Genomic DNA, 26626 nt, shown 5'->3' with positions numbered 1-26626 from the left:
TTTTGGGAGAAAATGAGGTAATCACACAATTGTCATAGCGATTCATACACTAAACACATTTAAAAAAATAAATGTAACTGTTAAATTCTAAATTCCACGTTTGCGTTCTCATTGGCATCCACCTCTAATTGATAACAGGACTGACGAATTGATAACATGATTGATTGTAGGTTACAGATTGACTAGCAATGAAATGTGAAATTTACTGTACATTATATAGCGTCCCGGGTTATCTGAGCATGCTAAGCACGTAGTCCCAGATCAATGAATTGAAAAAAGAACATGTTCTTCATATTGAGACGGTTATTACTCCCTGTTGCTTTTACCTCCTACCATCACCGCATTCTTTATTTCCCCACATCATCGGCTGCATTGAGTTTGCCGAAAGAAAGGAGAGTATGCAGAGTAGGTAGCGATAAGAATAGCTGTTTTATTGTGTGCCACTGCCTTGGCTCATAATACTGAATGTGTTATCTGAGGGAGCAGCATGCCACACTAAGCTATGTGCATGTGACGCATGGCCGAGCAGCATTCCTCCTCCTGAGTGCATCGCAGGGCAGAGATAGTAGGAAGGCATAGCTGCCTGACTGCCAGCAAACAGCGAGGAAGAGAGAGGGGTGCGAGCAGTGCGTGGAAGACGTGAAGGGTGAGAGCAACACCCGGGAACATGTAGTTAAGTGGAATAAAGTACCCTTTGTCGCAGATAAGATCATTCTGCTTTCCTGGCTGATGTCGCTAAAGTGATTTCAGCAACAAAGGCGGCTTATTATGCTCTTGGCAGACCAGAAAATCCATGTAGATAAACATTAGTCCAAGCGTTAAAAGACTTCAGGTTTGATAGGTTTGGTTAACATTTATTACTGGGTGAAGACAGCATAGTGGCATGGGGGGTGAAGTTTAAGGAGTGTTACGGAAGAGGAGGCTGAATGACGGATCCACCATGCTCAGGTGGTCACCTGACTTCCAGTGGGGTTCGTATGTGCCTGGCCCTGGTGTCCCCTGGATTGGATAACAGCAACGTCCACACAAACACTGATACATTTTAGACCAATGTCTCCTCATTAACTTATTCACTGCCATTGACGGCTATAGACGTCAAAAATTCATTTGAACTATTTCTATTATATAACAAGAGTGTGAAAACCTAGATTTTTTTTTATTGTACATATATATAAAATTTGTGATTAATCGTGAGTTAACTAGTGAAGTCATGCGATTAATTACAATTAACATTTTAATCGCCTGACGCCCCACATTTTTTATAATCTTTTTTTTCTTTTTAATTAATACTAGTGTAATTAATTACAATAAAAAAAAAATAATCGCCTGACACCCCTTTTTTTATCGCAATTAAAATTTTTAATCGTAATTAATCGCATGACGATTAATCACAAATTTTATATCTGTTCTAAATGTGCAATATATATTTTTTAGGTTTTCATACTCTTATTAACAAAAGTGGAAAAAGTGGAAAACTAATAGAAACAGTTCAAATGAATTTTTGACGTCTATAGCCGTCAATGGCAGTGACTGAGTTAAGAAAACATCCATTTTATTTCCTCAAATTATGACTTCCACCAAAACCTGTTTGCATCGCCAAAATACGCATTTCACTTTTTTCATAATTTCATAATTATCGTTAGTGGCTAATTTTATTAAGTAGGTCTAGGTTGTAGTTTCAGTTAGTATTTATTTGAGCTTTTTCATTTTTATTTCCTTAATGATTTCTTTTCTTCCCATTTTAACTCATTCACTGCCAGCCCACTTAAAATGGATCTTTGACGTCTATAGTCGTCAATGGCAGTGAATGAGTTAAAGGGGAAGTCAACCCCAAAAACATTTTTTTGACAATAATATATTTTATGCAGCTGTTCTAAATATGGTATTCTGGTTATTATTGAATTAGTGGAATATGAGTTATGAAGCAAAATCCAGCCGTTTTTATCCATCTCAGGGCGGCCATTTTGCCACTTGCTGTTGACTGAAGACGACGTCAATGTTGCTCAGGGCTCAGGCAGCAACCAATCACATTTCAGCTTCAGAAAACAGGTGAGCTGTGATTGGTCGTTGCCTCAGCCCTGAGCAACATTGACGTCATCTTCAGTCGACAGCAAGTGGCAAAATGGCCGCCCTGAGATGGATAAAAACGGCTGGATTTTGCTTCATATCTCTTACTCCATAAATGTAATATTAATCAGAATGTCATGTTTAGACTAGTAAAGTCACATATAACATATTATTGTCAAGTAATGTTTAAGGTTAACTTCCACTTTTATGTTAACTATGATATATAACATTGTCACAGTCACAATATGAGGAAATTCAATATACTGTGCATGGTTTATTGCTAATATCCATATTCTTAGACGTGAGCATTCTGTTATATGGAGCTGCTACTAATACTCAGTTATCTAATCTATTTAAAACTTTGTATTTCAGTGGACAACATCTTCAAATAAAATACAGCATATTCAGGAAGTTGCCAGTAACTGTGAGTAAATAAGTATAAATATTTACTTACTGAGTTTACACTGTGAAGCCGTGGCAATTTGGATTTGAAGCAAGAAGTGATACCATTTGCAGGTTTACTTGAAAGATTGTACACACCCGGAGCAGGACCTTCCTTCTGAGGCACACACAAAAAAAAGTTTTGCTTATTAGTCTGTTTTTTTTATATGTATGTAAACGTAATGTGAATAAAAATGTTTACATAACATTTAAATTTCCATTCATATTTTCATATTCTTAACTATTGCATTTTTGCTGGACTGATCCAAAATACATAATGAGGCGGTTACAGATGGCACAAGTGGCAATCTGACGCATATCGCACAAGCGTCGTGGAGATCGAGGAGTCGAAAGTGCAGAGACGCGAGCGTTGGCGCGATAACACTTTTGGTAAAGAACAGCGTCAGTCACTGCTGACCATCGATAGGAAGACCAAGTATCTTTCTCTCCCTGGTCAAAAATGCTATATTATACAATACCGTACTTGTATTTTTCCACTCCTCTACTGTATTTTCACATTTGTGCTCCGAGTAAATTTGCTGCCGGATTTGTGTAATGAGCTTTTAACCTTTGACAATTAACATGTCTCGGAGTCACCGTGACACCACTAACAGTAGAAAACTGCTCACAACTCTGCAGTAATAACACCCTCGGGATTTCTTTGCGCCTTTCCTTCTGTGTCAACACTCGGCAGCTGCCAACAGGTCTCAAATATCCATCAGCTACCAGCATGGAGACACGGTTAAGGCCGCGACGCTGTGCAATATGAGCCTAAGCTGACCCTCTCGCGCCTTCAAATGGGGGAATCGGTTTTCTTTGGCTCCTGGGGTTGTCATATCCCGCTCATGCGCGACATATACCAGATACACATTACGGCAGAGCACAACTTGTAACCAAAACCTATTGAAAATGGTTTGCAACAAAGGCTTTTTGTGGGGGCTGGAAAGGCTTGGAGATCAGATACTTACGGGTGGGAAGGTGATCCTTTGCACACTTGACCGAAACATCGCAAGCCTGCGGAGAAGACAATGAAAGATTGGGCTGTCAAAAAAAAGAAAAGAAAAAGCGCTGGACAAAAAAGTCAAGAACACAGTGGGGGTTGCCCTTTGAGAAGGAAATGAGAGAGGGAAGGAGAAGTTAGAGGAAAAAACAGATTTCACTTTCCTTTCTTTTCTTTGATCCTTCCTCGGGTCTCCTGACAACCTCACGACTCTAGCTGGATTCTGAAGTATTCGGTTTAGGTGAACGGTATGGGATTTTTAGTAGGTTTTAGGTGAACTAATGAACTAAAACACACGCACTTGCAAAATTTTAAAAATATATTTAAAAAATGATTTAAAAAAGAGAGCGCAATGATGATGACATGTTGAATTGGTAAAATTACCGAATGAACAATACTGAGCTCTCTCAAAAAAACAAACAAAAAAAAGAACAAAAAATAAAAAAAGAAGAAGAAGAAAAAACAGATTGAAGGTTTTACCGAAATGATGTGAAATGCTTACTTGCAGGGCATCTTCTCCACCGGTTTCACTGTCACATTGTAATCGCATGGTGAAGTGTTAATGTCCTACAAAATGGAAACGAAGTAGAGTAAATACTTATGGCAATGTTACAATAGTAATCATGATACCAAAAGCTTTTTTTTTGTGTGTGTGTTTAGCTGATTTCTCCGCATTTTGTACAGTGTGTAATAAGCAGAGGTGGGTAGTAATGAGTTACATTTACTCCGTTACATTTACTTGAGTAACTTTTTGAAAAAAATGTACATCTAAGAGTGGTTTTACCACATATTTTTTACTTTTACTCGAGTAGATGTGTGAAGAAGTAACGCTACTCTTACTCCGCTATATCAGGCTACACTAGAGTCGTTACCCGATGCCCCATTCATAAATTAGATTTACCGTATTTTCACGTAAACGAATCAAGTCTTTTGAACGGCTCTTCATTGTGACGATGGGAACCGGGTCTTTATAGAGAAGTAACCATTCACACTCACGTTCACATAATTTAGAGCATTCAGTTAATCAGATTAGGCTATTTCAAAAGGACCCAACCTTGTCCCTAATTCCCAGAGTGACAATATTAGGGCGTGGAGAGGTTTTGAAAGCGGATGATGCCTGGCGCTTCAGCACTTCCTGGGTGGAGTCAGGAAGGTTATATGCTCCAGGTAGCAACATGTCCCCTCGTTGCAACCCCAAAGGCTGACGGTTGCGGTCAGTGCTTTTAAAGCTGTAGGTCTTCTTTACAGGGTTTAGGTCAGCTTCCTCGATAAAGTCCCGGATGTGATACATGCCTGCCGTTCGAGGGTCCTAAACAGAACATGTGAAAATTTCACTTTACAAATAAGTGAAACTAAAAGTTTTCACTCAATCAGTGATACTGTCACAAATATTTGATTCAATGGATTGTTTTATTGTCTTATTATTAACTTTAGTTAACCTACGTTTACTTGTTGGTACAACATTGTTTGTCAGGTAAAGACACAATTGGGTAGATGCCACGGACTTCCGACTTCCGGGTTTTACACATCAGCGCCGTTTCAGGCCACTGTTGGCCGCGTTCCAACACTCGCACCCCAACACCTGCGCACCCCCAATCGCGCGCTCCCGCTCATCGGCGGGCGGGCGTCTCCGCTATCTGAAATGCTTCGGACACGGAGCCAGACACTACACACTCGCAGCCTCGCACCCGTCGACGGGAACGCGCAACCGAGGGGCACAAAGGCGGAAGCGCAAGTACTGGGACGCAGCCCACACGTCGCGAAACGGATACAAAGTTGATAGGTGAAAACCCGGAAGTCCCGCCTCCTGACAACTGTAAACAAATGCAAAAAACATGACTGCTTATTTGAAATCACATACTAATGAGGACCTTACATTATCTGCTCCGTTACCACCACTTGCATGTGCCACCTACCTCAAGAGACATCTTGTTTTTTCATGAGGCGCCAAGCTGCACTGTACTCATTTCAGTGCTGTTCACAATCTGGCTGACCGGAAATCCAGTGACACCTTAGCACCTTTTAGAACTGTGAGTGTTACTATAGCAGCGAGTCCACTACCAATCAATTTTTCAACAAGCTGGCTCACTTGGTAGAGAGCTAGATTTAGACTTAACGTTTGGCAAGTTTTACTGGGGAAGACACAATTGCAGGCAGGTGTACATCAAAAGTTGCCACTATGCTTTTTTTTTTACGCTGTTGTGATGTTTCACAGGTACATTTAGAATATTAGCACATAATCTTAGTTTATTATTGGATGTTTTCTTTTTTTCTTAAAAGCTGGTTCAGATGAATTTATATCCCAATAACACACTGTATTGTAATTGCAGTCACAGCCAATGCAAGTTTAAGTACGGTAAAAAGTTTTGTTTTTTGGCAATGCCACACAAAATTGGGTCACATTTGAACATACAGGAAGTAAACAAAACCCACAGGAGGCAGTGGTCCACAATAGAGCTTTATTTTGTCAAAATAAACTTAGTATCTCTGCAAGCTACTGTAACAAACTCAACTAGAAGTCTAGAAGAAAAATCAAAACAAGGTACACCTTTATTTACACCAGTTTCTGATGTATGCTAGCCCCATCCCCAGCACCTTGCGAATAGTAAGACATGTGGCAGGTAGCTTTGACATGCTACGCCAACAGGAGCAGACAACAGCCTGTGGTCAGCAACGGCACCGGACTAATCTGATGTTAAGTACTGTTGTGCACAATTCCAAAGTAAAAGCCTTTCACCCCACTCTGCTTTGATTTGAGTAACAATTTCATCTGAACTGTCTTGCGTTTTAAGAGGCATTGGTTGATGCTCTTGAGTGCTTTTGTGAATTGACAGGAAACACCTGTTTCAAACACGTTGTATATTCAAGCAGTGGGGGGAAATATGTGTCATTAAAACGGCACATGCAGCCCTCAATACAAAAATGGTAGTTAAAAAAATTAGATAATTAGGAAAACAAGACCAATTTTCAAACCCGGGTAGATTGTAAATTTTATTGGAAAACAAAAATATACAACTTGGAATGGATTATTTGAGGCATGGCCAGAGGCCACTTAAAAAAAAAGAAAAGAAAATGAGAAACATTAAAAAGCATGGTAAGATTAGTCATTTTCTGGTATATAGAACAGCAGATACAAAAAGTTTGTACGAGTACCTAGGAGATACACCCGTGTCATTTTTTTGCAGTAGTGCAATGCTGAGAGATTTCCCATATATACTTTGTCCATAGTCCATGCAGAGTTTCAACTCCTCTACATTGTTTCCATGCCAACGGTGTTGCCAAGCGACAACCAGCTGACAGGTTTCCAATGTCGCCTTGCCGGAAAAGGCCCCGAGCACAATACAGAGGAGTCGCTCCTCCGGCTCCCAAGGGCCTCCGCAGGCATCTGGTTGGATGACCATTCGTCACTCAAACACCATGACAGCAAAAGAAAAAAGGGACATGGGGACAAGAGCCTATGCAGTTTACATGCAGTTCCTTTGGACAGCAGTAGGGGCAGGGACGCAGGGGGTTAATAAGATTTTACAGATAAATTACACAAAGAAAAAAAAAAGGCAAATTATTTATATACGAAATCTGTACAAGGCCCTCACTTCGCCGTCATCATTTGTACGAACTCTGTAGAGTGGAAACACACAAAAAAAAAAGGGATTAACGGCGCTTCTGAAAAATCATTTATTCATCCAGCAGCAGATACCAACCTTCATAGTTGACCTGACCGTCGCCGTCAATGTCTGCTTCTCTGATCATCTCGTCTACTTCTTCATCGGTTAGCTTCTCTCCGAGGTTTGTCATCACGTGACGTAGCTCAGCAGCACTGATGTAGCCGTTCCCGTCCTGAACGTTACAGCAATTATCTTAACTTTGTGTTCGCGTGCAAGTCGGCCACGTGTCGCTTACCTTGTCGAAGACACGGAAAGCTTCTCTGATCTCCTCCTCGCTGTCCGTATCCTTCATTTTTCTGGCCATCATTGTCAGGAATTCGGGGAAATCTATCGTACCGTTTCCTGAAAAGCAAAGTATGTCAAGGCGGGGATTCTAAGTTTCCACACAGCGAGAAGAGTTTTGAAGCCACTCACCATCAGCATCCACCTCATTGATCATGTCCTGCAACTCCGCCTCTGTGGGGTTCTGCCCAAGAGAGCGCATGACCGTGCCCAGCTCTTTGGTGGTGATGGTGCCATCTCCATCCTTGTCAAAAAGTGAAAACGCCTCCTTGAATTCTGAGAAAGGCCACAGCAGAGGAATGATGTCACTTATGTTGCCAATATCAACTCAGTGTTTTGATAATCCATAGGCGATGCTTTGGAGTTCAACAAAGACAGCGACGGCAAACAGGAGGCCAGGTAGCGGGCCACAACCACCTACGTTATTTAACGGTGCCATGAGGGATGAAGAACGATGACGCTTCAAGTACAACGAGACCCGTGTTTGGCATACAACAACCTAGCCAACTATTTGCAGGATCAACACACAAGGGGCCAACTTGTTCTTCAGAGTAAGAACGGTGCAATTTAGTCCGGCTGCTACAGGTGAAAACTCTGCAAGCCACTGTTGCCAAGGTAACGGAACACAGTGCTTAGCTCCAAGCAGCTTCAAACAAATGAAAATCTAAAACGCTGCCCCTGAAATCAACAACAACTTGACACTGGAAAGAACGTAATTAACTTGAGCATCAATTACCATTGAAACCAGACGGAAACTGATTCACATCTGGTAAATTGCCACATTAACGTACAAACCCATTTAAGTTCCTAGTAAGATTCTAGAAGTCTTCATTCTATGAAGGACACACCCTGGGCAAAGGACATCATGCTCACTGCACACACTGCCCTGTCACATTACATCATATTATTAGATGGTAATGCTACATATTCCATGGGGGAATCGTTCATTGCCAGCACACTTTCATTCATTCAATTCTTATCTGAACACAAGTAGGTCGCCTTAAAAGGCAAATATAGAAATCCTCCCATCGACGCAAGAATCAATAATGCAAGCCTTTTTGGAGAATGTGTGGAAAGCAGCTCAAGAGTAAAATAGGAATGGCTTACCCGCAATCTGCTCTTCTGTAAGCTGATCAGCCTGGAAAGAAAAGACAATTCAAAAATTACAAATATGAATCACAAACTACCCTTTTGTGTTGATAATAGCCCAACTAAAGATTGGCGCAAAGGTTTGTAGGGAAGAAAAGTAGAATTATTAAATTATTACAAGTGATCCGAATAGGAAGCGCAGAGGAGCCCCCACCTCGTGAAACCCCCTCCGCGTGACATCCATTTCAATCGGAGCCTTTACAAAACGAGAACATGGCCGCGCGCGCGCGCACACAATTCATAACGTTCCTTACAATTAGGCGGCAAAGTAACGACAGCCTGGATGAGCTAAGGCGTCTCTCGAGAGCATGCTCAATACTTCATGCAGAAACGTCGTGCATTATAACTAAGACTTATCACGTGCTACCAGGTAACGAATAATAATCGTTACAACCTGCAAGCAGCACGAATGAGATATTTTTACATAATAGTTGTAGATGTGTATTATACATTTAAGGGTCCAACAGTGACGCAGCGTTTAAAGTAAATGAACGACAGATGCGGGTATATTTGATAATTAAATTTTCAGTCAGACGCAGCCGAGGTGATCAATTTATGGAATCAGATTTGTGCCGAATAATTAGCACCAAGCAAGCCACTGCGGCATTTGGGAAGCATCTCAAAGGGTGGTTTCGCCTCCCCGATGGTGATCATTTAGATATCCTTACGTCGCAGCACGGTACTCGAAAACGACGACGAGTGATGTTGTTTCTATCTTACCATTTCGACGTAGATGGAGCTGCTCGTTGACGACAAAAATCCTCTGCACGCCTATGCTAGCGCGTAACCTCGCCACACTGCCAGCCTGAATGATGAACGCACCGTAGCCGACTGCAACTGGGCTCGCCTTTAACCGTTATCTGAAACTCCGCCTCTTTTCAATATCCTTCCGCTCACTGCCATTTTTTTCTATGACAAGAATCATACATTTGAGGCTTTTCGAAGCGAAAAACACATGTAAGAATTTACAAAATACTACTTTACTCGCAAGTGTGTCTTCTGTGAGGGGTCGGACTCTGATAAGAGGAATGATATACTTGAATTGATGGAGGTCTAGTTTATAGCGTATGTATACACACTGCTTCTCTGTGATGAGGCAGACGCCCTAGCTGAAAGAAATGGCGCTCTGTGATTGGTTTGTTTGTACCTGCAATGCGTCACTCCCCATTTTCTGCGTTTCGCTGCATCTTAGCCAGTAGCCATAGAAATCCTGTGACTCCTGTCTACAATACATCCACAGCAGGCTAGCTAGTGTGTACAGTATATACACATGGGCGTCATCCGAAGGAAACTCCTTAACAGTTTTGCTTCTACTATATTTATTTACAGCTGTATCTCACCCCCCCCCCACACACACACACCTCCCATGCGTTTCATCTCCTTGTTACAATTTACAAATACTGTATCAAATTACAGTCCATTAATTTATCTAATTATGCAGTTAGTGCAAAGGGAGTATCTGGTAGCATGATTGCTGATGCTTGGCTGCACTCCTGTCTCCCAGCAGCCACCTGTCTCGGGCCTGCTCCAATGGGAGAGGATACGGAGGAGGTTGAGAGAAGGAAGATGTCAGGAGAACCAGTTTATACCTATTAACCCCCTTTTATTCAAAGAAATCGGCATCTCTGCATAGAGCATACACAGTGGTTCCCACTTCCATCTGCAGTATTTTTTTTAACCTGCGTAATCTTGAGCACACAGAGTTTTTTTTCCCCCACTGAAGATTATCAAATGCCAAAAGGTGATGACATAAAGGCCTAACTCTGTCACAAGAACCAGATAAAGTTAGAGCATGCTTGAATGAATGACCTTACAGCAACATATGTCAAAGACTGCTGAACAACTCGTGTTTATCATACAATGGCCAAGATTGGGGGGTCCAGGTCCAGATGGTAAAAACCCTGCCACAGATTGGTTTTAGTCACAGGTGCTGGTAAATGAGCTCGTCTCCAGGCTCCACCTGTTGAGTAAAAACATCGGCGGCTAAAGCTAAACTGTTTCAGGGTTTTTACTTTCTGGACCTGGATTCCTCAACCCTGACAATGCTTTATTAATGTTGTGGGTGTAAATGTTTGGTGGGACCTTTCACCAGTACTAAGTACAATCAGTTAAGGTTAAAGGTTAATATTGGAAAGCTCATATTGGAGCCCAGGAGACATGACTTACTGATCCATAAAACATAATTAATCTCAGAGACATAAGCAAAGAAAGACTTTTTCATGACACGGCAGAGAATAAAAAGTGTCACATCCTGTTGTAGAACATTATAAAAGAAAAGAAAAAAGGGTTCAAACACAAACTTATACACCTTTCATGCGTGTTCTTTCTCTTTTATCACCTGTGTGAATATGTAACTTGTACACATAATCTTAGGGGTCCTTATCTGTCATAGCCCAACCCAGAACACTATACAGTAATGAAGTAGCAGCTTTCATTTCCTTCCAAGGGGGTTCAAAGTTCACTCCAGTTAAGCTAAGGCAAAGCAGAAGTCGCTCTTCCATCCTCATCAATAGCCCATAACATCACTCGGCTCAATGGAAGTTAGCATGTTGTGCAAAAGGTAACTTTTTTCCCCCCTCACATTTGAGGACCATGCAAGGCAAGTGACAAATATGAGGCAATGTTTACCTGTGTAACAGAATGACACCATTACAAATGAATGAGGCCGTGTAATGCACCTGCTGGTTCAATGCCAAAGGATTGGATTACCTTTCATGGGAGAGAGAATGTCAGGTGTTTGCACATCAGAGTCATTGAAAAGAGAATTACGTCATGTGTTTCGGTACGTTTGTTTTCCCTTGTTTGAACTGATAGCAAAATGCTTGTTTGCGAATGTTTGAATGAGTGTGTACTGAGGATAAAACACGATGGAATGGGTGTGATCGTTTGTGGATGAATTTTTTATGACGCGTGGGCAATTCAGCTGGATCTGAACTGTCTCGCTGCACTAACTGGCTAAAAGTATGGCTCGTACTATACAGTGTAGATGAGCCCACAGCAAAGCACTTCTAGTAAGCACGGGTGCTTTTACAGTCGTGCAATAACAGTATTAGGCGTACAAAGTCCAACAACGGGCTTGCTGTGTATCCACCAATCCTTTCAAGCACGCTGGCCTACCTGTTACTGAGGAATGACTTGTTTTCCAAAATTACATCACCAGGCAGAGATGATTAATGGCCTCAAATCGGATAAGAGGATTTGGTGCCTGCCTGTTTCAATCATGTTGTGATGAAATGGATATAGCATAAAGTGAATCTCCCTGACATGTTTGTGTTTTTTTTATGATACTATTTGTTGTTTTATTTGAAGGATCAGAGGGACAAACCCACTTAAAGTCCTTTAAACATATGTCCTCTAAATTTGATACACCCCTGCCAAATTTGAATGTTTTTTTTTTTTTTTAAAGAGCCAAATCTATAATACGAGGCGCTCTAAAACAGCCCTCGTCCATATGTCGGCAAAGTCAGACCTAAATATATATACATATAACAAATTAAAAAAATCTCACTCCTTGCTCTTCTTCTTTCGTCTCGGCTGACAAGGAGAGACTCTACGCTAGCCCAAAGCTACATGCTAACCGTTAAGTCGGATTCAAAAAAAGAAATTCTGTCTCTTCACTAAGTTCACTCTATGGACTCACAGCCACAACAAGGCACTCTAGCGCGGCCACGGCAGCGAACTATCCAAAGGGAAGATGCTGTTACGGGGGTATAGACATAGCTAGCTAGCTAAATGTATGTTGCAGTTGTGCCGGATAACCGCTAAAGATGGTAGTGGGGGAATTAACTTAGTTCATGTTTATCTTCAGACTTGTATAAAGTATTTCGAAAACAACTCTGAATTCACTTTACATGGTCTTTAATGGTCGCCACTTTGAATGCCAGTGGCAGGTCCTTACACTCTCCCTTTTCATTACCACTCTTCTGTCCTCTATCTACTGTATCTTTGGCTCTCTCGCTCCCTCCTTCCCTGGCTGGCTTGCCTCCAGGTTGTCTGCTGCAGTCTCTGTAAGGAGCTGGTGTTCATGAAATTGCAACGTGGATCTTCCAGAAGTGTGGCGGCACTTCAAATCTCTCTCGCAAGGGTCATTTCACCCTCACTGGCTATTTTTCCTAGTCACATGTGTCCTTGTCTATCACGTGGATCTGGAGTTCTCCCTTTGCGGAATACTCAATGTGGGTCTATGCACACTTCTCTCATTTAGTAATGTAAATAACTAGAGGAAAACCGAGAAGTGCTCCTAAAGCCATACACGGTAGTGTATAACCACCAATAAGGAAGTGACAAGTGCACTGTGTCAAGGAGTGCTGAGTCCTTGGCCCTTGCTGAACTGCAGGTCAGGCCTGCTGTTGCAGGAGTGGAGACCCACCCGGCATGCCTCCCCCCCCACGCCTCCTTAAGATGATCTCATTCTTCAGGGTGCATGCTGTGGCCACTACCAGATGAAGGCGGCGGAGCAGGTGTCATGTCGCCTGCGTGTCTGTGTGTGCGTGTGGTTTTGGGTGTGCTACTTTTCTGCTTAGACTGTGCTCATAAACAAACGTGATGGCTCGGCCTTGTTTGGAAGACTCACTAGTGACATCTGGTGGCCAGAGCATGAATTGCTTTTAAAGTGAGGGACAAAAAAGCTTGGGGCCTCCTTCTATTGTTACCCAAATTATAATTTTCTGTACAACTTGTTCTCATTAGGGTCAGAGTGACCCTATCCTTACAATTCTAGTCAGCCACAAACAGAAAAAGAACTATATTCACATTTAAACGTATGGGCAATGTCTTAAACATTTCTTGAATATATATATATATATATATATATATATATATATGTATATATATATATATGCAGTTTTTATAATATCAGAAGGCGGCCATTTTGACACTTGCTGTTGACTGAAAAGGACATCACAGTTGCTCAGGTAACAACCAACCACAGCTCAGCTTCAGAAAACAGGTGAGCTGTAATTGGTCGTTGTCTGAGCTCAGAGCAACTGTGATGTCGTCTTAAGGCGACAGCAAGTGGCAAAATGGCCGCCCCCTAAGATGTATAAAAATGGCTGGATTTTGCTGCATAACTCATATTCCACAAATGTAATATTAATCAGAATGTAATGTTTAGACTAGTGAGGTCACATATATATATATATATATATATATATATATATATATATATATTCCACTAACGCAATATTAACCCAAATACTATATTTAGACTTATGAGGCTGCTTAGAAAATATTATTGTTAATAATTTTGGTTGGCTGGCTTCCCCTTTAAATTAATTTCAAGTTTGTGCCAAAAATACCTAACTTTCACACTTTGGTATGTTAGTAAAACTTCCAAATCCAGCAATAAAAATCATTTAATTTAGCTTCAAAATAAAAGTGTTTAGCTTTTCACATTTCCTGCATGGAGAAGAGTAATACAATGGGAAAAATCTTTTCTGGACAAAGGATATCTATCAGTTTGATGCCAGGTATGTGGCAGATGTTAATGAGGCCATCAAGGAGACTGTTTGGCTGCATTTCAGCCGGAAGCCAAAAGCACTGCAGTGGATTACTTTCATACTGCCAAGAGATTGTCTTGCCTCTGCGGCGGACTTTTATTGTAAACCGTTGTTTGCCGGAGCAAAAATCAAAACATTCACATCAAACTCAATGGAAAAAATGACAAACGCAGCCTTTAAAAGTCACTCAGGTTTACTTGTTCACAGTATAAATAAGTCATTCATCTTGATTAAAAAAAAAACCCCATCTACTTCCAAAAGTGCTTTTGGTATGTTTTGCATGTCTGTGTGCTTATGTATTTCCTGTATCTCCCAAACGTGTCACAAAATGCTATCTGACGCGTTGCCGGGGTGTGATGTTGTCTATGATCCGGGGACTGCAGTGGGTCATGTAGTGCAGAGTCGGGTCCGAGTAGTTGAAGGGCGGCGGATTGTTTCGTTCCTGTACGTTGTTTGCTAACAATTGAGGCAGACTGAAAGAAAAATAAAGCCATAAAGCAGGTTTAACTTTCTCATAGTACAATAATCCTGTCTTGGGGCGGAAGAGTTTCAATAATTTGGAGGAATGCGTGCGCTACATCACATTTATGGGAGAAAAGCTAACATCTTCAACTTGCTGTATGTGAGTCATTACTTTGTAAAAACGGTTAGTCCTGATAACTAGCGTTATTATACCTTAATTATGGCCAAGAGGGACATCTCAAATGTCTTCCGGTGTTTAGTGTGAAATAAAATTTACATATGGCAGGCAATAATCCCAAGCAATTTATGGATATGTTTGGATAAGGCCTTGTTCCATATTCAGCAACTCATGAATATTAATGCAGAATCCATCCTAGATAGTTAAAGAATAGAAATGCAACATTCTGTTTTGTCTTTTGACAAGATGTGATTCGAGAACATTGGCGGATGTTCTCACAGCGCAAACATGTGAAGATGATGTCATCCAACCCACCTCACCATAACCATATTCTCTCTAATCTTGCATTGTAATCCCACAATACTAGAGCCATCCCCCAACATTATATCCATAGGGTCTAGTTTACAGATAACAGAGAAAGCAGGCCAGTCATCGTGGGGATTATGTGTCTCTAACACCTGGCCCAGATGCCACACATCTGTATAATAGACATGCTATAACTAAGGACACGGTATGAAGCACAAAGTCACATCATACTCAACTCTGGAAATGGGAAGCACTTCAGCATAGAACATCTATAGATCTATATCTATATCAATCTCAGAATGGAAATGTATTACGACTTATTATTGTAATTATACACACAGGGATTTTGCATGCTGTTTGTCCTCTTTAAGACAACGGATTCAGATTCACACCTATAGGCAAATTTCTTCAGTTGACCTAACATGCATGTTTTGGGAATGTGGGAGGAGCCAGAGTACCTGAAGAAAACCCAGCAAATTCAGAGAAGGGTCTTTGGTGTTGTCAGTTTTTATGATCAATATTGTTATTTAAGGGGGTGCAAAATTAGGTGTTAGTATTTTATTGGTGAAATTAGTGACATATTATATATTATATTATATTATATTATATTATATTAGGTGTGTGATTACATTTTTTTATTGTAATTAACTTCTATAGTTAACTCACGATTAATCACACATTTTACAAGTGTTCTAAATGTACAATAAAAAAAAGGTCATACTCTTGTTAACATAAAAGTGCAAGTAAAAAATGTTAAACTAATAGAAATATGGCTGCATCTCTTAGTCATTGATACAGTCATTTTATAATCATTCATAAAATTGATTTGAAATTAAAAAGATGTACTGTACCGTAAAAAAGTGTGATATTGAATTGTGTTGAGGGTAATTTTTCTGCCACTAGATGGCATATATGCATTTGTAAGACATTGGTGACAGCTCAGTGCATTTTTCTTTTCCTATTAAGAGCTATCCAATCTTTAACATGAAATCGCTTGTGAAATTCTGCACATTTTTAAAATTGTAAAATACAACTTAACCCCATGTCTCCACAAATATATACATTGTTATTAAATTTAGCACTGCTAAATTTTGACGTGGATGTATCTGCTGTGTTGCGACTGGAATTCCCCCGGTGCAGGCTTTCCAAGTGAGGGGCGGTCATTAATCGCGCGTTAAGAAAGTTAGTGGCGTTAAAGGAACTTTCAATGAACTCAAGACTACAGTAACTAATTTAGACACCCCTAGTTATATTATATTATATTATATTATATTGTATTGTATTATATTATATTATATTATAGATAAAAGCGTTATAAGGTGCACTCTACCAAATCTTATTATTATTATTATTATTGTGATATGTGATTTTTTAAAATAACTTTTTAAAATGTACACCTACTTATTGAAAAGTGATCCCGGGGTAAAAAGGACTTCTGCAGCATTACACAGCACACAACTGGCAGAGACCTCCAAAGTAATTTGTGGGTTTAATCAGTAGTTGTTTTATGTCTAGCTTGGATGACTTACTCTCCAGTCACAGTCTTCTTGCAGCAGCAGCAGAAACAGGCCAGTGCAGCCAGAAGGAGCAGCAGGGGGATGCCAATGCCCAGAACCAGGCCCAGTATAAGATCTATGTTTTTGTTGTTCACGTTGTCTCTATCTGCTAAATTTGAAATACAACTCATTAGCTTCATTGTCATTCACGGCCCAAAGTGAACGTTGCAAAGATACTCACTTAATACGCAGGATTGTGTTTCATCCACCTCAGTTGTGCCATTGCACACACACCTGTAGCCTCCATACGTGTTGATGCAGAGGGCAGGGTGCACACACGCCGCCTCCTTGGCCGTACACTCATCCAGATCTGTGGGCGGGTATGCATCGAGCAAGTTGGAGAGACAATTCAACAATACATATACCGTAGTTGTGGTTAGAGGCAGTTTATCACATTGAAAAGTAGTACAGTGTGTCTGCTTACAAATGTTTTTTTTCATATTTGTTTGATGATATCGTTGGTTTTAAATATGCTGAATCCCTAAAAGTATTTTACCATCAACTTCTATGGTTCCGATGTCATATCGGCTGCTGACTCTGGCCAGGTAGTCTCTGATGTACCAGTGAGGTGTGTCACTGGACACATTGATGCGATACTCAACCGGACGTGGACTGGAACTCTGTCCTGGATTCTTCTTACTGGCGTTATAGAATTTGTTCTGGAAGCCTAGGGAAAGAATGCTGACCAGCTGAAAACAAATATAAACATTTGCATGTTAATTTAACTACAATGGTCATTGTAACTTGTCAGCAGCCAATCACAATTACCGCCAACCCACCTGCTCAAGTCCATCAGCTCTGTTCCTCCTCCAATCCACTGACACATTGAACACGTTGCCCCCTGTTGACACATTGAACACATCCACACCTATGTGATGACCTCTTAAGACCATATATGGACATGTTTGTTTCCTATTACAACTCATCTGTATGAATAATTACCTGGAGGATTAGCAGAGTCACCTGTGGAGTTGAAGATAACCAATTCATTATTATTGTTGTTGTCACAGGAAACAAAGCGAGAAATATTGGGAGCACAATTTTATTAATTTAAATAGCAGCAAATCAGGGATCAAATTGCCACATTTGCATGTTGTGAATAATTATGTGTTCATAAGCAATTCTCAGACTCAATCAATACTGATCTTTTCTTTCTTCCTCCCTTCCTCCCTCCCTATCTTCCTCCCTTCCTTCCTTCCTTCCTATCTTCCTCCCTTCCTTCCTGCCTCCCTCCCTCCCTTCCTTCCTTGCTCCCTCTCTCACCTCCCATTTTCCCTTCCTTTCCTTCCTTCCTTCCTCCCTCACTACCTTCCTTCCTCCCTATCTTCTTTCCTTCCTTCCTCCCTCCCTTCCTTGCTCCCTCTCTCACCTCCCATTTTCCCTTCCTTCCACCCTTCCTTCCTGCCTCCCTCCCTATCTTCTTTCCTTCCTTCCTCCCTATCTTCCTCCCTCCCTTCCTTCCTTGCTCCCTCTCTCACCTCCCATTTTCCCTTCCTTTCCTTCCTTCCTCCCTCCCTATCTTCCTCCCTCCCTTCCTTTATTCCTTCCTTCCTTCCTTCCTTCCTTCCTTCCTTCCTTCCTTCCTCCCTCCCTCCCTATCTTCCTCCCTCCCTTCCTTCCTTCTTTCCTCCCGATCTTCCTCCCTCCCTCCCTTCCTTCCTTTCTCCCTCTCTCACCTCCCATTTTCTCTTCCTTTCCTTCCTTCCTTCCTTCCTTCCAAAACAGATTTTCTTCAGACATTATACATAATTTAATTAGCATTGCTTCTCTTAAATGTCAACAGTATACCAGTAGGGTGAGAGGATTTATTTGGAACATTAAAAAAGGGATTAAAATAACAACTCTAAAAAAATACATTTATAAGATGACAGTATTGTGATAATCACGGTAATATATTGTTTTGTATGATGACATACCGCATCCGTCAGAGTCCTCAGCATTCTTGTATCTGCAGAAGCAGGCGACAGATCCTGGTTCGTTCTTACACTCAAACTTGGCATTGGGGCACGTTGACATCTCAGCACACTCGTCAATATCTTCAATACATACATAAGACAGTGGATTCGTTTTCGTGAAGGCGTGATTATTTCTCTCCGAGGCGTACCATACCTGTACAATTGAACCCATTTCCGAAAAAGCCAGGTTTACATGCGCAGGTGTAGTTGTGTTTAGTGCTGGTGCAAGTCGCATCTTCGTGGCAAGGGAAGGTGAAAGGAGGCATGCACATGTCTGCGAAAGCATGCCATGAAACAAGATGGATGAGTGAAAGTGCTTGTTAGAAACTCAAGAGAAGCATTTATTTGTGACTGACCATGCTCAAAGCACTTGTATCCCTGTTTTCCATTGGACACGGTACTATTAGGACACTGTCCACAGTTGAAGTTGCCGCTCTGTAAATCCGATTGACAACGTAGTCCTCGGAAACATGGCTTACCTTTACATGGATCTGCAATAGTTCCACAAAACTTCCCACTAAATCCTTTTGGGCATAGGCACCCTAAAGCCTGGGATATACGAGATAAAGTACATATTAAGAACTGGTTGTTAGAAGTTTATAATAGACATGAGGACAGGACACTAGGTTTTCCTAGACCGTTGGTCAGCAACCTTTCCTGTCAAAAGAGCCATTTTAGGCCAAATAAATAACAAAATAAATATGGAAATCAAAAAGTCTGGATATGCAAAACATTTGAAGATTGTGATGAAGGAAACGGTGTGTTCGTGTTTAAGAGATAATTACAGCTGCACCACAACACAAAAATACACAGCATCCAATACTTTGTTTGACTATTTTCTTCTACCTTTCAGTTTTTGGAATTTTTTGGGGTAATTTTCTATACTTTGTTTTTCATACATTTTTAGACCTTTTTGTAAAATTTCTGACATTTGCGGCAATTTTATGGACATATCATGGTTATTTTCTGTCTCTCTACTGTCTTTTTTGGACATTTAATGGCTATTTCTTGACATTTTTTTTTCAGCTTTTTTACCAGCAAATTTTTTACATTTTTTGGCAATTTTGTGGATATTTCATGGTAATTTTTGTGATTTCTTCTTTTTTTTTTCGCTTTTTTCTTTTTTCTTTTATTATTACTTTTTAAATGTTTTTTTTTTCTGGCTTTTTTCTTTTTTTTTCTGGCAATTCCAAAAATATTTAATGATGATTGTCTGCCTTTCTTTAGTTTTTGGACATTTTAGGTTACTTTTTGAACATTTTCTTTACTTTTCTTAGCTTCTCTCAAAAGTTTACCTGGAACTTTCCGTGTAGGTGGTTTTCAATGATGCTGTCAGACACACAGGTCCCTCCATTAAGGCAGTTGCAGACACGCAGAACAGGGGTAAACAAGGAGCTGGAGAGCTTGTCTGTGACCTTAATAGTAAGCTTGATGGGTTTGATGCTCAGGGGCATCCAGGTTAAGAAACCATCACCTGGATTGGAGAAAGAAGACCTTAATTTATATACTAACTGGACAGTGACACATCATACTACAATGAATAAGGCGTGTAGGTGACAAAGAGCCTCTGACTCAACAACTACTCTGCTTAAAGGCTGAATGCATTTGATGCAAATTTTCTCACAGGTTCAAAGTGCTGAGTTAGTCAGTATAGTGCTCAGAAGTGATTTGTAAACATACATCCACACAAGTCAATAATGTTTTACTTAGGGGTGTCAAAATTTTTGTGTTAATTTTGAGTTAATTTAAAGTTAATTGAGTTGAGTTTTAGGTGAGTTAAATTAAAACGCCACAAAAAAATTTAATGTGCGATTAATGACCGCCCCTTACTTGGAAAGCATGTACTGGGGAAATTCCAATAATTTATTTTTCATTTATTAATAATGCATATATTTGTGGAGACTGGGGTCAAGTTGTAGTTTACAATTTAAAAAAATGTGCAGAATTTCACAATAAAGATTAGATAGCTCTTAATATGAAAAGAACAATGCACTGAACTGTCACCAAAGTCTTACAAAATGCAATTATGCCATCTAGTGGCAGAAAAATGACCTCAACACAAATCAATATGACACTCGTTTTTTTGCAGTACAGTACATCTTTTTAATTTTAACTTAATTTTATGAATAATTATGAAATTACTGTATCAATGACTAAAAGATGAAGCCATAGTTCTATTAGTTCAACATTTTTCCCACTTTTATGTTAACAAGACTACGAAAACTTTTATTGTACATTTCATTGTACATTTGGGACAGATATAAAATTTGTGATTAATCGTGATTTAACCATTGAAGTCATGCGATTAATTACATTAAAAAAAAATTTCCCCCGACATCCCTAGTTTTACTACTTCAATGTGTTTGTTCTTAAAAAACAAACTGTCATTAACCCAGCCACCAGCTGTAACTAGATCCGCAACCATCTTCCGGCCATTTGGGGTTATCCCTCATCAAGGGTATGAAACATCTGTATGTGTGTGTATTTGTGTGTCTCACTCACTGCCAATGGAGGCCTGTGGGGGTCTTGGGAAGAGTATTGAATAAATGATAGGATCCCCATTAGGATCCTGGGCAATAATCTGTATGTTGACAGTAGAGTTGACCTGAGCATGGATTAGTGTAGGTTCTGTCACTATGGGTGGTGTATTACCTACCACAACAGACAGACACAGCCCATCAAATATAGTCAAAAGGTACACCTCACGAGGTAGAATAAAATTCTCAAAATATGATATTAACAGATGTCTTGCCATATATTTGCGCCAAATGTTGGTATTGTTTCTCTGCATTCAGGGTTTGAAGCCCCAGCTCTGAACTGCTGGATGCAAGACCGTCATGGACACACTGCATGCTGCCTTGGCAGGTTCTCCTCAGATCCTCCACCACGTCAGGACTGAAACCCCCCAGCAATTGGTTGAGTGAGACTGGTTGAAATGGATCCAGTGGAGGGGGAGATAACAGCAGGCTCTCTGGTTGTGGGACTGCCCCTACACACACAGTTTGTACCATGATTAGTATGTGCAGTTTGAAATACAAAATGCTCCGAGGACAAGTAAATAATATAAATGTGTCCTCAATTCACTCACAGGACAACCCAAAAAGATGCAGCCTGTCTTCTGAGGGCGGGTTATGGTCTACTGAGGACAGCAGCCGGCCATCAGACATGACAAAGTCATCTGAGCGGTTAGTACTCCAGAGGCCCATGAGACCTAATGTTCGGTTGTAAAAGGTCTGGGGAACTTCCACCATGGCGGCCAGCTGCTTGTGGCCTTCCACACGCCACACCAGCACATGCAGACCACCAGCGTACAAAGCCGCACAGCGAGCCACGGAAATGCAGCGCACGGCAAAGTCTCTCTCGCCCATGTGCAATACACCTGGTAAACATGATTGATCACACAAAAAAGGTTCTCAGCTTCAATTTGGTACAGCAGAATAGTGTTTAATGAGGTGTCTTGTGTGTTCAGTAGCTGTTACCAACAGTGACAAAAATCTCTGCATTATCTATGAACAACTGCAGTCCTTCGCCTTTCTCTGCACATCTCCATTCAATCTGTAAGAACCAAACAAACATTACATTTTTCTTTGTCATCATATTGTTATTTTGAGAAAGCAACTTAAATTGATCAGGATTATTTTCAACCCTATAAGGCCAAATGTACCATATTAAATACAAGAGCCCTCTATTTCACGAGTATCACATTTCCCCCCTATTAAAACCCTGATGTATACGATCTGACACATGCATTGCACGGATAATCCATTAGAGGGCAGTATCACCCAGCTGATGGCTTTTCCAGCGATCCTGCAAGATCACCCCAATTGAGAAAGGAGAGACATCTATACTTATTAATAGCTGGAAATGTTCTTTCTGATTTTTAGAAATACTAACATGTTTGATATGTCTGTTTATTATGATATTTTTGACAGTTATAAATGTAAAAATTTGAAGCATTGCGACCGGATGTATCAAATTTGACACACACCAAAAGTCATATGTGGAAGATGATTTTCTTTTTTTTTCTTTTTTTTGTTCAAACGAATCAATAAATACTCTATGTATAAAGAATCTGAATTTTTATTTTTTTTTCTTCTAATTCTGGTTACTTAATTCTGTCTGTTAGCGAGAGCCACTACATCGTGATAACTTACATTGATGTTTCTGCATTTGGCAATTTATTATTATATTATATTATTAGTATGGGATTTTTTTTAATGGGCTTTAGGTGAACTGATGAATACACACACGCTCGTACGCACGCACGCACACACACACGCACATACACACACTCACCCACATACAAAAAAAAAAAATATATATATATATATATACTGTATATATATGTGTGTATATGTATATATATGTATATATGTATATATATGTATATATATTTAAAAAAAAAACATTTATTAATTTTTTTTAATTTATTTGTTTTTTAAAAAAAAGGAGAGCAATGATGATGTCAAATCGAATGAACAATACTGAGCTCTCCTGAAAAAAGAAGAAGAAGTCAGAAATCAGAATTTTCTCTCTCATATATTTCATGGTTCAGGCTTTATTATTTTCTTTGCATACTATACTATATTAGTGACCCTGTCAAATGCAGATCAATAGTATTGAAAATCTTAAAACAAAAATCTTCATAAGAAAGAAGAAACTCAAAAGTTCTTCCACTAAACTCATGAGTACACAGTCTGACAGTCACACTCACTTTTGGTGTCATTTTTCCACACACATACAAGGACGCTGACCTTGCCGATGCCCTGGTGGAAAGCAGCCATGCGTACCACCGCTGGGAAGTTAATGCTCCCTTTTTCGAGTGTGTGCAGTCTCTCAGTCTGTCCTTGCAAGGTGAAGATATTAGATCCAGTGTTGGAAGACAGCCGCACGATCACAAACTCTCCTAACGCCTTAAAAGAGTACTTTGTGCCATCAAAGGTGATGAAATGAAGGCTGCCATACACTAATGCTGTGTTGGGAAAATACAGAAGATTATTTAAAGATATTTAATATTTAAATTTTATTATAACAAAGTTATATGTGTGATGTGGCTGCTGATTCAGTTGCTTGTGCATGAATATTATTCATAAAAATAATTTTTACCGCGTGAGGCGTTGACAGTTTTCTTTTTTATTGTTTTACTTACAACGACGAGAGGCCCTTACCGACACCCCGTGTTGCACTGTCTCCTAGTTTGGAACCATCCAGACTGGCCCAACTATAGCCTTTGCAGCGATCAATTGGCCGCTTTTTCAGGTACAGGTGGCAAAGAGGAGATTTAATGCAACACCACTGGAAAGGCAGGAGATCTTCATCTGGAGAGATTAAAAAAATAGAAGGTGCCAGAAAATTACAGGTTAGATTATAAGAGAGTCTGGTGTCATATACAGTAGCAAAATATTATATAATGTGCCTATTTACATAATTACATTTGATGGTCAATTTTGGATTGGGAGCCAATCAATGCTTTCTTATATAAAAATAAAATAAATACATAAAAAATATAAAAATCTAGCGCTGAATGTAGTCATTGGCTGAAATGTAAGGATTTACCAATATGTTTCTGGATACTTTGTCCTGAGAAGTAGCGCTCGTTGTAACCTGCCAGCAGAGGCCCCTGGAGATCATATACACATCTTTTTCCTGACCCATACTTGTTGGCCAAAACTGACCGGAAAGTTTGGCCCTCATCACCACCCCACCTCTGACCTCTCAAAGTCTTCAACTGTGATCCTTGGTCAGTATTATCTTGCAAAAATGACAAATCTTCCAGAGCTTGTGTGCGTGTACAGTGACACGAGGGTAAGCCACCGGTCCAGTCAGCAGGATCAGGCTCCTTCATTGCCCATGCCTGACACATCAGTCCTGGGTTGGCCTCAGCCTCATTAGGTCCACTTAAATCATACACAATATGGCCCATCTTCCCTGAGGACCCTTTCACTTGTTGTGGCCTGTATCTGCCCTCTGGGCCAAAAATGTTTTCTGGGGGAGTAGTGGGCTCCTCGTGGGCGCCTTTCCCATCCATATAGCCGATAAGGGCATCGTGATGTACTCTCTGGCCCGGACCCCATTTCATCTCCCCATATTGCAGGAGGGCAAAGGACTGTACTCCATCCGTGGTAAGAACACACTGGAAAGTGTTTGTCTGTAATGAACACACATGGTGTAAGTTAAGGACCCTCTTTCATTAGTTTATACATTGATCTATGATTAATTTCCCATTATTAATATTTTCTCAATAAATATCATATGATTATTATATATTTATTAATGATTTTTATTTTAGGGGTAGAGTTGAATTGACATTATCGATTGTATGTATGGAACCAGAAAATAAGTTGCAGGGCTTTTGTTGAAGCTGCCACAAGGGGGCGCTTAAGTTCAACTTATTGAAGCAGACATTAAAAGTGAACGGCTAACTAAAGCTTGTGATATTACTTTTAGTATGTATGTTAGTTATATGTCCACTTTCAAGCAAACCTGAAAATCTTTCTATTTTCATACAGAAGTTATCTTTCTGGTTTGGAGTGTGATTAATCATGTTACCTCCGACTGATTGATCTTCTGGTAAGACACAGCCATGACATGGTCCCAAGTGATTTTGAGTATCCAAAAGGGAGTGAATGCAGGCTTCCCTCTCTGCCCCTCAAATTTTGAAACGTCACTGGCTGTACGATTGAACACGATGTGGGAATACACATCTGTCAAATCAGACTCATGGTATTCCTGAAATGAGAAATGAATGAAAAAGGAGGGGGAAAAAAATGACACGATCTTTTTCAACCTCTTATGACGTCTAACCTTATAGAACAAACGTCCATCGCCCTCGGTGAGGTCAGCATCATCCCAGAACACAGCCAAAAGAGACACGTTCATATCAGTAGGAAACCCAGCGGCTAACGGAGCTGGGAACAGATACTGCTCATTCTCAGCAGCAGACTGAAACTGGACAAGGCCATTATCAGAGAACTGTAACAGAAAAGAAAAACATACATCAATCTCGGAAACTCAAACTATACTGACTGTTTAATAAATAGTGAGAAGACATTTCATCATCTTTATTTTTAACTATACAGTATTCTGAAAGCTTATAGTTCTTCAGATCAGCAAACTGAGACATACTTACATAAATTCTGTCATATAATTTCCCCATGAATGGGAAACCAATTGGTGGTTTGATGTATGGAGAATTTCCATCTTGCGTGTCCATGCGAATTCTTCTATCGCCAACTTCTGCTCCAAATGGGTACAGGTTGCTCTCTGTTGGGGCAGTTGAAAGTGTTGATCAGTGCAACATACTTGTCTTAACTTTATATTAGGCCATGCTTTTGAAATAAAATCAGAACCTGTCCTACCTGAAACCTCATCACTAACAGTTCATATTAACATGTACTGAATATACAGTATTGCAGGTCAGGAGAAAATGCTTAATTTGCCCTGAATACCATGTCATACTTTTCACTGAGATTAAAGAATAAATGCAAATGACGCACTAGCTTACATATTGTATTGTTTCTTGCCTTGCATGCATTGAATTCATCCCCCTCTTCTCTTGAAAATGGACAGACACTTAAAAGGGGGGTAATGTGAGCAATAAGAAATAAAAAATAATCTCAAAAGAAACTTGCTCAGACATACAAATCAACGCATAAAGTTATGTGGACGCATACAGGAGATTAACTCATTCAGTGCCATTGACGGCTATAGACATCAAAAATCCATTTTAACCGGGGCTGGCCGTGAATAAATAAGTAAATAAATAAATGTATAGCTAACCATTTTGAATCATGTTGCAGACTATATCTTCTGGACAGGAACAGGTGTAAGAACCTGGCAGATTTGTACAAGAAGTTTTCCAGGGACATGTCACGGGTGACACACATTCATCAAAGTCTACACATCCTCCTCCTCCATGTCCACTATCTTTGGTTGCATTCCAGCCCTGACTGCAGGTACATTTAAAACCTCCGACATGATTGGAGCAGGTGGCAGCAGAGTGACACTGCCCATTGGCCTGTTGGCATTCATCGAAGTCTACGCACATCGGCCCGATACTCACAAAGC

At 40.2% G+C, this 26626-nt stretch overlaps 4 protein-coding genes across 6 annotated transcripts; all 4 read right to left on the bottom strand.

Annotated features, from left to right (window-relative positions):
- Positions 1-578: 578 nt before the first annotated feature.
- stpg4 (sperm-tail PG-rich repeat containing 4) lies at positions 579-5518 on the bottom strand. Of its 3 annotated transcripts, none has more exons than XM_077582501.1 (6): positions 5425-5518; positions 4563-4817; positions 4011-4075; positions 3477-3522; positions 2522-2626; positions 579-999 (listed from the first exon to the last, which is right to left on the bottom strand). In XM_077582501.1, the coding sequence occupies exons 1-6, from the start codon at positions 5434-5436 to the stop codon at positions 898-900; spliced, it is 585 nt and encodes a 194-aa protein (XP_077438627.1). In that variant the 5' UTR covers positions 5437-5518; the 3' UTR covers positions 579-897. The 3 variants fall into 3 exon arrangements, with proteins under 3 accessions (XP_077438627.1, XP_077438625.1, XP_077438626.1); XM_077582499.1 differs by lacking the exon at positions 5425-5518 and adding an exon at positions 4952-5244; XM_077582500.1 differs by lacking the exon at positions 5425-5518 and adding an exon at positions 4952-5244 and having other exon boundaries at positions 2522-2623.
- Positions 5519-6486: 968 nt separating this feature from the next.
- Positions 6487-9462, bottom strand: calm2a (calmodulin 2a (phosphorylase kinase, delta)). The gene is made up of 6 exons (XM_077582094.1): positions 9325-9462; positions 8563-8593; positions 7588-7731; positions 7409-7515; positions 7210-7345; positions 6487-7126 (listed from the first exon to the last, which is right to left on the bottom strand). Exons 1-6 carry the CDS (start codon positions 9325-9327, stop codon positions 7098-7100), a joined length of 450 nt encoding a protein of 149 aa, XP_077438220.1. The 5' UTR covers positions 9328-9462; the 3' UTR covers positions 6487-7097.
- A 4897-nt stretch (positions 9463-14359) lies between these two features.
- Positions 14360-21199, bottom strand: LOC144061645 (uncharacterized). Its single transcript, XM_077582261.1, has 11 exons — positions 21062-21199; positions 19855-20033; positions 18916-19108; positions 18714-18833; positions 18521-18640; positions 17547-17567; positions 17384-17445; positions 17101-17293; positions 16786-16914; positions 16578-16713; positions 14360-14575 (listed from the first exon to the last, which is right to left on the bottom strand). Exons 2-11 carry the CDS (start codon positions 20011-20013, stop codon positions 14434-14436), a joined length of 1275 nt encoding a protein of 424 aa, XP_077438387.1. The 5' UTR covers positions 20014-20033; positions 21062-21199; the 3' UTR covers positions 14360-14433.
- Positions 21200-21282: 83 nt separating this feature from the next.
- Positions 21283-25725, bottom strand: LOC144061729 (mucin-4-like). Its single transcript, XM_077582456.1, has 9 exons — positions 25689-25725; positions 25364-25531; positions 25109-25288; positions 24116-24707; positions 23728-23877; positions 23314-23531; positions 22039-22114; positions 21648-21938; positions 21283-21548 (listed from the first exon to the last, which is right to left on the bottom strand). Exons 1-9 carry the CDS (start codon positions 25713-25715, stop codon positions 21283-21285), a joined length of 1968 nt encoding a protein of 655 aa, XP_077438582.1. The 5' UTR covers positions 25716-25725.
- Between the last annotated feature and the right edge of the window lie 901 nt (positions 25726-26626).

This window comes from Vanacampus margaritifer, chromosome 12 (genome assembly GCF_051991255.1).
Source record: "Vanacampus margaritifer isolate UIUO_Vmar chromosome 12, RoL_Vmar_1.0, whole genome shotgun sequence".
NCBI lineage: Eukaryota > Metazoa > Chordata > Actinopteri > Syngnathiformes > Syngnathidae > Vanacampus > Vanacampus margaritifer.
This window is presented reverse-complemented; position numbering and strand designations above follow the sequence as displayed.

Excerpts from the sequence above, each read along its gene's own strand:
- stpg4 (XM_077582499.1), bottom strand. The coding sequence starts at position 4,972 with ATGTTGTACCAACAAGTAAAC. Across the intron at positions 3,523-4,010 it reads GTGGAGAAGATGCCCTGCAA|GCTTGCGATGTTTCGGTCAA; the intron begins GTAAGCATTTCA and ends TCTTCTCCGCAG. Across the intron at positions 2,627-3,476 it reads AAAGGATCACCTTCCCACCC|AAGGAAGGTCCTGCTCCGGG; the intron begins GTAAGTATCTGA and ends TGTGTGCCTCAG.
- calm2a (XM_077582094.1), bottom strand. Across the intron at positions 7,346-7,408 it reads CTTTCCGTGTCTTCGACAAG|GACGGGAACGGCTACATCAG; the intron begins GTAAGCGACACG and ends TGTAACGTTCAG. Across the intron at positions 7,127-7,209 it reads CGGTCAGGTCAACTATGAAG|AGTTCGTACAAATGATGACG; the intron begins GTTGGTATCTGC and ends TCCACTCTACAG.
- LOC144061645 (XM_077582261.1), bottom strand. The coding sequence starts at position 20,013 with ATGCCCCTGAGCATCAAACCCATCAAGCTTACTATTAAGGTCACAGAC. Across the intron at positions 19,109-19,854 it reads ACCTACACGGAAAGTTCCAG|GCTTTAGGGTGCCTATGCCC; the intron begins GTAAACTTTTGA and ends CGTATATCCCAG. Across the intron at positions 14,576-16,577 it reads AAGAAGACTGTGACTGGAGA|TCTGCCTCAATTGTTAGCAA; the intron begins GTAAGTCATCCA and ends TTTTTCTTTCAG.
- LOC144061729 (XM_077582456.1), bottom strand. The coding sequence starts at position 25,715 with ATGGGGAAATTATATGACAGAATTTAT. Across the intron at positions 25,289-25,363 it reads ATGGACGTTTGTTCTATAAG|GAATACCATGAGTCTGATTT; the intron begins GTTAGACGTCAT and ends TTCTCATTTCAG. Across the intron at positions 23,878-24,115 it reads AAGTATCCAGAAACATATTG|ATGAAGATCTCCTGCCTTTC; the intron begins GTAAATCCTTAC and ends TAATCTCTCCAG.